Source organism: Solanum tuberosum, unplaced genomic scaffold, assembly GCF_000226075.1.
Source record: "Solanum tuberosum cultivar DM 1-3 516 R44 unplaced genomic scaffold, SolTub_3.0 scf00161, whole genome shotgun sequence".
Classification (NCBI taxonomy): domain Eukaryota; kingdom Viridiplantae; phylum Streptophyta; class Magnoliopsida; order Solanales; family Solanaceae; genus Solanum; species Solanum tuberosum.
Window position 1 is genome coordinate 1,038,598 of NW_006239086.1, and position 12,106 is coordinate 1,050,703.

Sequence of the window (12,106 nt, forward strand, 5' to 3'; positions counted from 1 at the left end):
GCCATTCCTTCAAAATATATATTATCTTTCTCTAAACTTATTAGTGTAGGAGATATATCGACCCCCCCATTCAGTGTATAAACTTTTGTGAAGTACTACTCTCAGGGTTTTGTGGAGTATTACCCTTATGTCCCCTTGTTTTTACCAAATTCAAAAACTCTTTGTATAATGGGTGATCTGTATTAAGATCAGATGTAGTAGCAATATTTGTTGCTACCAATTTTTAGTTTCCTATTTGGGAAAAGATATTACCTCTGCCTCATCGTCCTCTTTCCTTCCTTCCTGATGGGGGACAAGAAGGCCTCATCCTGTAAAATAAGAAGAGGATATTAGTTTAAATATTCTCTTGTGAGAAAATCGGGAAGACTATTATCTATTTCCTTTTTATAATGAATTTCGAAATCAAATGGGGCTAATAAAGTCTGCCATCTAGCAAACATTTGTTTTGAAATATCATGTTTACAATCTTTATTAAACATGAACTTAGCTGCTTGGCAGTCAGTTTTTATTAAAATTTTTTGGATATATAGATCACCTTGAAATTTTAGAACACTTTTCACTATTGCTAAAATTTCTTTTGCTATCGTGGCATAATTTTTCTGAGCATCGTTCCACTTGCCAGAATAGAACTAAATAATATAATGGCGTTTATTAATCAGATAAAATTGGGTTAAGATACTGCCATATCCTAAGTCAGAAGCATCTATCTCAACCATTTTTTCCCAATTTGGGTTGGCCAAAGTAAGACAAGGAAGGTTTTTAACCTTTGTCGTAATCTTTTTAACAGCTTCAGTATGTTTGTCAGACCAAGCTTTAGGATTATATTTTAGCATGTCATATAGAATAGTAGTATCCTTGGCTAAATGCTTTATAAAAGGAGCAACATAGTTAAGACTTCCAAGAAATCTCTGTAACTGAATCTTATTAGTCAGAATATCAGGAAATTTAGATGCAAATTCAATACTTCTATTAATAGGGCTAATGTTTCCTCTTTCAATATTATGACCCAAAAATCTAACATTTGTTTGAAATAAAGCCATTTTAGGGCTAGATATTACCAAGTCATTTTGGATAATAATCTTTTTAAAAAATTCTATGTGTTTAAAATGAGTTTTCACGCTTTTGGAAAATACAAGAATATCATCTATATAAATTATTATGAAATTACTGTAGGTTATGAAAATATCATTCATAATCCTTTGGAATTTAGAAGGAGTGATTTTTAAGCCAAATGGCATAACATTCCATTCATATTGCCCCATAGGAACATTGAATGTTGTCTTGTATCTGTCTGACTCAGTTATCTAAATCTGCCAATAAACTGATTTTAAATCAAATTTGGAAAATATAATGGCATCATAAACTCTATCTAATAAATCTTTCTTATTAGGGATAGGGTACCTGATCTATTTTAAGGCTTTATTAAGAGGTTTATAATTAATAACCAACATGGGCGCACCTCTTTATTGTTTAGTATGTTTCTTAACATAAAAGGCTGTACAAGATCATGGAGATTTAGAATGCCTTATAGGGCCTTTTTGAAGCAAAGAGTCAATTTCTTTTTTGCATAATTTCAGATAATCAGAATTCATCTGACAAGGTCTTACTTTTGTAGGAATATTATCCTCTATAAAATTATGCTCATATGAAAGGCTAACAACATGCTTTTTTCTATTCCAGAAAGAATTTGGATGATCTCCGCAAATATGAATGGAGAACTGATTTTTTAAAATAGCAATCTTATCCTGTAATTTAGGATTTTAAAGAATGTTATCAATCTTAATGCTATTAATTTCTCTTTTTATAAATGTGACTTATTATTTTTTAAAATCAATTTCGAAGATAATTCATTAATCATTCTTGTAAAAGGTTCTGTCATAAATTATAATGTAAAAGGTTTTTCATTCCTAGTTCCAATGATATTTTTATTATTCCAATAAGTAAGGGGGGAAATATCATTTATAAAAGGAATTCCCAAAATAATTTGGTTAGTAATATCTTTTACTAAGACAAAACATTGAGGGATACAATTCTTCCCTGTGCATATGAAAGCTTTGGGTAACTTATATTCAATACCCATTTTACTACCATTTGCCAATCTGAGGCTATGGGTTATTTTATGAAAATATCTTGAAGGGATAAGCCCTTCTTGAATGCAATTTAAATCAGCAGCACTGTCTATTAGAGCAGTAAATACTTTTTTGTAATTATAATCTATAAGAAGAGTAATCTTAGTATAAAATTTTTGGGAAGTGATAGCTTTCAAGCTTTGTAAAAAATCTTCTTTATTAGTACTGAAATTAAGGGTTTTAAGAAAGTCAAGATCTTTACTATCTCCTTCATAAGAAGATGTTTCTGAGATACTACCCAGATCCTTAAGAGTTTCGATATTATCAAGTCTATTTTCTATAGTGATATTCTTTTCTTTTAAACGATGAAAGTCATCTTTGAGATTATTAATCTCTTGCTTTAGATCACTAATTGTAGTAGGAGAACTTATAAGTTTCCTTCTTTCTAATAGGATATTTTTGACTTCAGGCATGGTGTATGAACCTTCTTTGGTAGGGACATCTTCTGTGATATGATTTTGAAAAGTGGAGGTATTGCTGATTTTATCAATAATTTGTGCTCTTATTTTCGAATCTTTAACAATTTGTTAGAGCTCTATGACTTTGTCAGTATCAATGACAGTGATGCTTAATTCCTTGAACTGGGAATAGATCTTATAGAGATCATCTTCTTCGCCTTCATTTTCGCAACTTAGCACTTGTTGACAAGGCAAGCAATCATCATATGATGACATAGAATCTTCTTAGTGAAGGGCTTTTAAATCTTCACTTGTAGAGGATTCTTCATGACTGCTGTATTCTGTTTCTGATTTTCCTAAATCAGAATTTAGCATAATTTTGCATAAAGATTCTTTGATATTATCATCTATATGTTGATTTTCTCTTTGACTCTGCAATCTCTAGCATAATGACCAAATCTACCACACTTGTGGCAAGCATCTGTTTTGTTAAATTTTTGTCTAGATTTATAAAATCTCTTCTTTTCTCTATAAGGTTCAGCTCTTCTTTCTTTCTTCTCAATTCTTCTTTTCTTTCATGCCTTATAATCCTTTTTGGAAGATTTGTTCTTAGAAGAATGCTTCAATTCTTTGGAGCTTGGTTTAGGGATATCCAAAGCCATCTGTTCACGGAATTCTCCTAACTGTTGTCTTTCATTAAGATGATGCTTTTTAACTTGTTGATTCAACTTGATTTCATTGCATAAAGAAAGTCCTTTTTGTATGAAAGCACTTATGAGTTTCCCATAGGTACAATTGTCGTAGTTAATACTATGACTATCTCCCCTTAGAGTCTTTCTAACTCTTTCTGCAAATAGAGCTGGTAATCCATCTATAAACTTAGATTTCCAATGAGAGCTATTACACTCTGGCAGCTCCATAACCCTGCTAAGAAATACATCTTTATAAAATCTAAAAGATGTGAGAGTCTTACACCTAAGATTTTGGAGCTTGGTTCTTATGATCTCGCTATTATCAGACCATCTTGCTGAAAAATGTTCTATGATATTAAAAACAAGGGTATACACAGCATTCTGAGTCAGATTATGCTCTCCTTCTTGCTTTACAGATTGAAGGATCTTATCTCTCTGCTCTGTATTAAGATAATTATCCCACCAGGCTTTTAGTTGACCAGTAAAGCCTGTCGTTATCATAGCAGCAATAGTTTTGTCACTATTGTTGTTTGCCTTATAGATAGTTTTGTACATAAGCATTCTATGTACAGTTGTATAAATCTGTCTATCTGTATAACCATCTACGTTCCATTCATAGATTTCCTTTCTATTATAACTATTAGTTATAATTTGCTCATGATCTTCCAAGAGCATATCCTGAGGAGTAGGTCTAGCATAGTAGTACATCCTTTGGACAACTTTTCTCGCATATTTTTCTGAGATTTTATTAATTTTATCAGAAAACTCTTTTTTATAATTGCTTTCTCCTCTTGAAAAATCGTCAGTACCCAAAGGCTTCAAACTACAACCTTTGAATCTCTTTTCTAAGAGACTTTCCAGATCTGAAAAGTCTTTTAACTTGAAATATCCGATCTCCGGGGGAGGTTGGATACTGGTATTGCCGACTTTTTCTTTTCCTTTAGTATTGGAATTTATTCTAGAAAGAAGTTTATCGACATTATCATGAATAGAAGTAATCTGTTCTCCTAATATGCTCATATAAATGTTAGCATAATTTTGCTGCTTGATCATAATATTAATATGCTGAGTAGTAAGTAAAGCAGTATTATCTTTCAGAAATTGGTTTTTATAATTTTTTAATAAAGAAAAACATATTTGATTTCAAGAAGAATTTTATACAGATCTTATTGAATCAAAGAAAAACTTATTAATTTCTTTTGTTCCTTGGTTTATGGCTAAGTATGTTCATAATTATATCTCTATGATAGAAAGAGATTTTACATTAAGTATTGGGGAAGTTACTAAATTTGTTTTTCCTCCCTTACAATCATTTCAAATTAATAAGGACGAAAAGATTGTAGTGAAAGCTTCTACTATTCGGGTCCGCCCTAACACCCTCCTGGATAACGGGTAATCCAACTGATTCATTCGACAGCCTTTCAAAAATCTGCCAGGATCATTTTAACTTAACCTCAGTAGAATTGTTCAATATGTTTTAACAATAGACAAATCGCCATTTCTTATAGTAACTTAGTATGTTATAGTTCAACACAAATAGTCTAGACTATCATTTAGGCTAAGCACATACAGAAAAAAACTAAAATTAAAATGTCACACCTGGACTAGACTCGCCTCGTGATACTAGATCACTGGCTAGAGGAGCTATTCTCCAAGACTCTTCTTCTTAAGCTGAAGAGGGAGGTAGTAGTTCTGATAACGGGGAAAACTCGGGCAGTAAATCTGATGTTGCTGCTGGCAGCCAATCTGCGAATGACTCGAGGGCAGTGCTGAATCTGAAAGAGGTTCTCAGGGAAACACAAGTACCTCTCCACCTGTGGCTACCATAGAAGCTAAAGCTGGAGTACAAGAAGAAGCAGCTAATAGAGAAGATGAGGAAGAAATCACCGATGATGATACCATGGTGATGTATGTGAACACTCAGGAACTGAACCCTGCATTGAGACCACAGCTGATTGTTTGTTATCATTTCATGTGGACTGTCAACCGGTCTAAAGAGTTCTTTGACAATGGTATTGTGAACAAAATTGGGGGCTTTAAGAATCGAGCAATCATGCCTGAGACTAGGGTGGTGGTAACTGATATCAAAGCATTCTCGGACATCTATCGGATATTTTAGCTCCATCAGTTCGACTGGATGGACAATGCACCTGGCAAATACTCTAGCCACCTGACTAGAGAATTTTATTCCTCTTATGCAGCTACATTGATGAATTGTGCTGCGGTTACAGAGACCACGAAACATGGACAGAAATACATGGCTATCACATGGGGTCCACTCAACTCAATCATAGTTAGGGGCAAATCAATAGATATTTCTGAGGCGTCGATTAACAAAATGTTGTACGGCTCGAAATACTCTGCACCAACTTCAGTTGGCCTTTTCGAGGGAAAACATAATGAGGTCACCAGTGATGCTACAATGGTAGATCGGACTTCTCGAGAAAGGGTTTTATGCTGGATTGCGAAGCAGATTGCCATAGATGGGGAAAATGCAGTTTGGGTCATCACAACTCTAACACTCATCACTAAAGCTTCGTTGTCTTTTCCAACCAAGGTTTGGTAGGCTATTTTCCGAGCGCAATTGCGATCGATAGCTATTGATAACATTTGTCACCTTCCTTGGCCTCATTGGTAGACTATCTTTTGGTAGGTTACCCGGTAAATACGGGATGGATAATAGCAATCAAGATTAGCGACAGGGCGTTAAATGTGAGAGATGCACTTCCTTTTCCCTGTCTGATAGGGAAATTATGTTGAGGAGCGAACATTCCTCCGAACAGCCTAGTTGACAGATGGGGTAAAGTATTCAGACTAACCCAGGTTTCTAAAATCAAGGATGTCGTGAACAATCTCTTTGGCGCGAAGTCTGCCACTGTGAGTACTTTACCTATTGTTCCTCATGTCCCACTTGACATCCCACATGCATATAAAGGTCCAGAACATGGAGAGTCATCACAGCCGTCCACAGAGGCATCAACACCTCCAACTTCAGCCTCCCAGACTCCAGGTACCTTTGTCACTATCCCTATTCTTTTTCTTGAGAAATTGGTTGCAGATCAGCGCCAGACTAGGACATTGGTAAACCAGATTCTGCTCTGGATATCCCAGTTGATAGAAACAAAGGTATTAGCTATGAAAAAGGAGATCAAAGATGAGATGAGGATGGAGCTATCGGTCTAAAAGACAAAATGGATGGTTTGGAGAACCTTGTTCAAGATCGATTCCAAGCAGCCGATTCAGCAGATACTAAGGAGTTCAGAGCCCAGTTAGATGAGATGCGCACTCAAATTACTAAGTTGGTTGAAAAGCCAGTACAGGTGCCCACTCTGGTCATGCCAGAGTCGTTGATGCAAATGTTATGTCAGGCACCCTCAACTTAATCACTCGATGATCTTTGAGGAGAACCCCACACGAGTAAATCCGGTAAGAGAAAACACAAAGCTGGAGAACTTGATGAGGAGACCCCTACTGACCCAGCTAGAGAGGCAAGAAGGCAAGAAAAGAGAGCTCATAGAGCATCAAAGAGGGAAGCTTGGGAAAAGGAAGCCCTTGAACAGGAACAACGAGATGCAACCTTAGTTGGAGCTTCTGGTAGTGGCGCACCTGCTCCGACTAATGAGGCCCAAACTGATCATGTCTCGATTTTGGAGAGTGCACCCATTGATAAGGGTGTCAATGCTGATCCGACTATCGGCGCCTAAAGTGTCGTAGGTATGACCCCTCCTCATAGCCTATGTATTTGATTGTTCTGTATCGACTTTGAGGGCATAGTCCTTTTTATTTGGGGAGGGGGTGGTCAACAACCTGCCATAGTTGTTAGAAAAATAGAGGTTGTTTATGTGTATTATTGTTTTGGTTGTTTTATGTGTTGAGCAACAACTACTCTGTGAAAATTGAGAACCTGCATCTGAGTTTGACTGTTAGGATCTTTAGATGACATCTTAGATACTGATATGTTGAACATGGCTAATATGACAAATTAATTGGTGAACCAAGAAACTAACAAAATGCAATCCTGTGTAGTGTGTGTAAGTTTTGATTGAAGTCTAACACTAGGAGCAGAAACTAGAACTTGCCTAAGTAGTCTTGCTTGAATCTGAGAATAACCGGATAAGAATGGATCAGTAGGCCATTTTTGTCAAACCAGTAAAAACCAAAAAAATAAAAGAACCAATGAAAAGCTTATCACTTGAACCCAATTTGAGCCTTAAATCAGTCTTTGTTCTTACCCAACATATATCATATCCTTGGTTCTCCGAAGGTACGATATCACAACTCAGGCCAAAAGCCTAAGTTGAGGGTGATTGCAACCCGAACAAAAAAAAGAAGGGAAAAAAAGGTTCCACCAGTGAGCTAAGTGCATATCAAAATTGCATATAATAAAATAAAAAAAAAAAAAAAGAAAATAATAATAGCTACTGGATCGGGCTGAAATAAGAAAAAGAGGGAATCACTCATAAAAGAATATGTGAAAACGACATGTTGGAAAACCAAGGGATTAGTCACTCACAAAATCAAATATCCATTCCCTAGCCCAGAGCCTAAGTATTTCTTAACATGTTATCATTAGCCACTACTGATTCTTTATGCGAAAACATGAGTGGCTAAATGTCACGACTGGGTGTGTGGGATCTATGACGACATTCTAGTTGCGATTCCGTAAAACGAGTAAAAGGCAATCTCTGTTTACAACCTGTAGTTTACAACTTTCATTATCATTTTAAGTTTATTGAGTGCACGCTTTAGACAGGCCTGTATCTGGTGTTTGTTCGAGAGAAAAGCATCAGTTAGGAAAAAGCTAAACTAAGTTAACGAAAGTTGGAGTTCTAGAGAAGAGATATTTAACACCATATCAAATTAAGCGAAGTCCAATATTGATAACACTTTAAGTTCGACAGAATTAGAGTGAATATTATCTAATTAGGCTGAGAAGCATTAGATTAATTCAATTTGCAAAGGTTCTGTAAACATTGATCTACCTAACACTCAATTTACGGAATAACATTATAGTCGATGTCATAGTGAACACAAAACCTGGTTTCTTTAAATTAACTGAATCAACTTATAACGAGATCGTCTGTAAACTGTGTATTTACATTTTGACTGTAAATGTTGCTGATAGAATACTTTTCAATCAAACCCAATTTAGTTTCCGTTTTATTTGTTTAGGAAATAGTAACGACAATTGAGTAAACGTGAAAGTGAAAGTTTATGTGTAAAGAAATTCTCTGTGGGATCGACCTTAACTCTAGTTGAGTTCTGTAAATTGACAACGACCGTTTACTCTTCTTATTTGGAGTGTAAGTTTGGACCTGCCAAATTTTGGTGCCGCTGCCGGGGAATTTCAATTCAAAAGTGTTTTACTAGCTTTTATTCAATTTGTAGTTATATTTCCTAATTTTACGTTTTGTTTTGTGTTTGTGTCTCTTTCAGGTATGTGCTACTGTGTATGCCAAGTACCAGGAATAAAAAAGCTCCATTGATCCCTTACGACTCAGAACTCAAAGAGATTCTTCGAAAAAGGTGAATGCACAAGAACTGGAGGCACAAAGACAAAGGTTGGGACTAGAAGCTGAAGCCGCTGCAAGAGGTGTTCAGCAGAACGGCGGTAACAACCAACCTAGGATTGTAGATGAGAATAGAGGAGTGGACAGATTGATCCCTCCCCAGTGCCACCCAATAGCTCCAAGGGGTAGAGCTCAACATCCAGCGCACATGATGTATGATGAAGATGATGTAGATTTGGATGGAGCTTGAGCCACTGGAGCGATAGTGTTACCTGCACTACCTCCAGGTGTTAAGTTCAAAATCACCAGCACTATGATTCAATTGTTGAACCTTAAAGGTATGTTTAGGGGTGCAACTGGTGATGATGCAAATCAACACTTGATGAATTTTGTGGCTATCTGTAAGTCACAAGAGATTCTTGGGGTCAACCAAACAACAATGAGATTGAGGCTATTTCCATTGTCTCTTACTGGAGAGGCGACTAACTGGTTAAATGAGATGCTAGATGACTCCATCAGAACTTGGAATGAGTTGAACGAAGCTTTCCTAGAACGATTCTTCCCAGAATCAAAAGAGTTGCAGATGAAGGACGAGATTAGTACACACAAGCAGCTACCAGGAGAAGCAATGCATGATACTTGGTGGAGGTTCAGTCAAAATTTGAAGAAATGCCCCAAGCATGATCTTACCGAAAGGCATGTTAAACAAGCCTTTTATAGGTCTCTGAATTATGTTACTAAACATGTTGTTGATGCAGTTTGTGGAGGCTCATTTATGAGGAAGTCATTTGCGGAGAGCATACAACTATTGGATGAGGTCTCAAAGAATAACAGAGCATGGTACACTAGAGATGCAGAGGTAGGAGAGTTTGGGTATAAATTTGAGCTTTCAGCTGAACAGAGGAAGAAAGAAGAAGAAAGGGACCAAGACATGGCTCATATGAGGACTCAAATAGACCTGCTCACAGATCACATTGTTGCCAAGTCTGAAAAGGTGAATGCTGTGGGACAACATAACAGGTATGAAGATCAGAATCTTGACATTGATGAAGAAGCTAACTATTTGGGAAACCAAGGAGGTTTCCGAAATTATAACTCTGGAAATCAGGGTTACAATTCTGGAAATGCAGTTCGGAGCTATACTAGGGATGGTCAGTATGAAAGGCCAGCAAATAGATATCAAGAAAACTGGCAAAACAGAGATGGGTATAGGAATGATCGCAGTGGTGTATATGTACCTCCAGGTAATAGAGACCGGGCGAGGGGGTAGTTCTAGCGGGTCTAAGCTTGAGGACATGATGGCAAAGGTACTTCAGATGGTTGAGTCAACCGATGTAGGGGTGAAAGAAATGAGAGGTGACTTCTCGAGCATGAGTCAGTTGGTGGACTCTCACACTACCTCCATTAAACAAATAGAGCAGCACTTGGGGCAACTCTCAGCCTCACTAAATCAGAGAAAGAACGGATCAGTACCTAGTGATACCATTCAAGATCCCAAGAAGGACGGACACTACATGGCAATTGCCACCAGGAGTTGTAAAGTTCTTTCTGACCCTATTTCTACAGGTACCAAGTATGAACAGGTCTTGGAGAAAGCTAGCAGAGAGGAGGATGGGACTATACATGTAGATGATCTAGAGGAGGCTCAACCTAAAGTACAACCTGCGAGAGGAAAACAGAAAGAGGTTCAGGAAAACCTGCCTTTATAGCAGATTCCCAGACCGCCTCCTCCTTTCTCTCAAAGGTTCAAAAAGAAAGCTGAAGATGGAAAGTATACAAAATTCATCACCATACTGAAACAACTTTCAGTACACATTCCATTGGTAGAAGCTCTGGAGCAGATGCCAGGATATGCCAAGTTCATGAAAGACTTGGTTACCAAGAAAAGAACTGTAAGTCATGATTTTATAACGATGTTCATCATTGCAGTACCATTGCTACAAGATCTCTGGTTCAGAAAAAGGAGGATCCAGGTGCATTCATGATACCATGCAACATTGGGTCAATCAAGTTTGCAAAAGCTTTATGTGATCTGGGAGGAAGCATAAATCTGATGCCTTTAGCCATTTATAAAAAGTTAGATTTGGGAGTACCAAAACCTACAACAATGAGGTTGATGATGGCTGATAGGTTAGTAAAGAGGCCGGTGGGAATCCTATGTGATGTACTGGTAAAAGTGGACACTTTCATCTTTCCAGCTGATTTCATGATTCTGGATTGCGAAGTAGATTTTGAGGTTCCCATCATCTTGGGAAGACCATTTTTGGCCACTGGAAGAGCTTTAGTGGATGTTGAGATAGGGGAGTTGAAGTTCAGACTCAACACAGATAAAGTAAGGTTCAATATTTGCAGGTCAATGAAGCAACCATGAGATATGAATGTGATATCTGCAATAGAGATGGTCACGGATGAAGACATGATGGTACCCACAGAAGAGAGAATGGTTGTTCAAACATTAGCAGAGTACTGATGAACTTTGATGCTGATTTCTGGTCTGACTATGTAGAGACCGTGAATGCCTTGCAGGGTATGGGAGCACACTCGTATGCTCCAAAGAAATTGGTCTTGGACTTGAAAAATAGGCCAAGCCCTCCAGCGAAACAATCCATTCAGGAGCCACTTGTGTTAGAGCTGAAACAGTTACCTACTAACCTCAGGTATGTATTCTTGGGTACTAATAACACTTTACCTGTGATATTGGCTGCAGATTTGAATGAAGAGCAGGTACAAGAGGTGATCAAGGTGCTAAAGAGATACAAAAGAGCCATTGGTTGGACCATTGCTGATATAATTGGGATACTTCCAGGTATTTGTACACATAAGATTTAGCTTGAGGAAGACTGCAGCCCGAGTATTGAACACCAATAGAGGTTGAATCCACCTATGCAAGAGGTGGTTAAGAAAGAAATAATCAAATGGTTAGATGCTGGGGTGGTCTACCCTATCTCTGATAGTCACTGGGGTGGTCTACCCTATCTCTGATAGCCACTGGGTCAGTTCCATGCAATGTGTGCCTAAAAAGAGAGGTATGACTGTGGTGGAAAATGAAAATAATTAATTAGTCCCGTAGAGACCAGTCACTGGATGATGAGTGTGCATGAACAACATGAAGCTGAATAAGTGGACTTTGAGGGATCATTTCCCCATGCCTTTCATGGACCAGATGTTTGACAGGTTGGCAGGTAAAGGATGGTACTGTTTCTTAGATGGATACTCTGGCTACAACCAGATATCAATTGCACCTGAAGATCAGGAAAAGACCACCTTCATATGTCCTTATGACACCTTTTCGTTTAAACGCATGCCATTTGGACTATGTAATGCACCAGCCACATTCCAAAGGTGTATGATGTCCATCTTTTCAGACATAGTTGAGG

The 12,106-nt window shown here is 37.4% G+C and overlaps 2 protein-coding genes across 2 annotated transcripts; both read left to right on the plus strand.

Moving 5' to 3' along the window:
• Positions 1 to 9,042: 9,042 nt before the first annotated feature.
• LOC107061720 (uncharacterized) lies at positions 9,043 to 9,999 on the plus strand. The gene has a single exon (XM_015311492.1). It carries the CDS (start codon positions 9,043 to 9,045, stop codon positions 9,997 to 9,999), a length of 957 nt encoding a protein of 318 aa, XP_015166978.1.
• Positions 10,000 to 10,027: 28 nt separating this feature from the next.
• Positions 10,028 to 11,100, plus strand: LOC107061721 (uncharacterized). Its single transcript, XM_015311493.1, has 3 exons — positions 10,028 to 10,384; positions 10,442 to 10,621; positions 10,687 to 11,100. Exons 1-3 carry the CDS (start codon positions 10,028 to 10,030, stop codon positions 11,098 to 11,100), a joined length of 951 nt encoding a protein of 316 aa, XP_015166979.1.
• Positions 11,101 to 12,106: the final 1,006 nt, after the last annotated feature.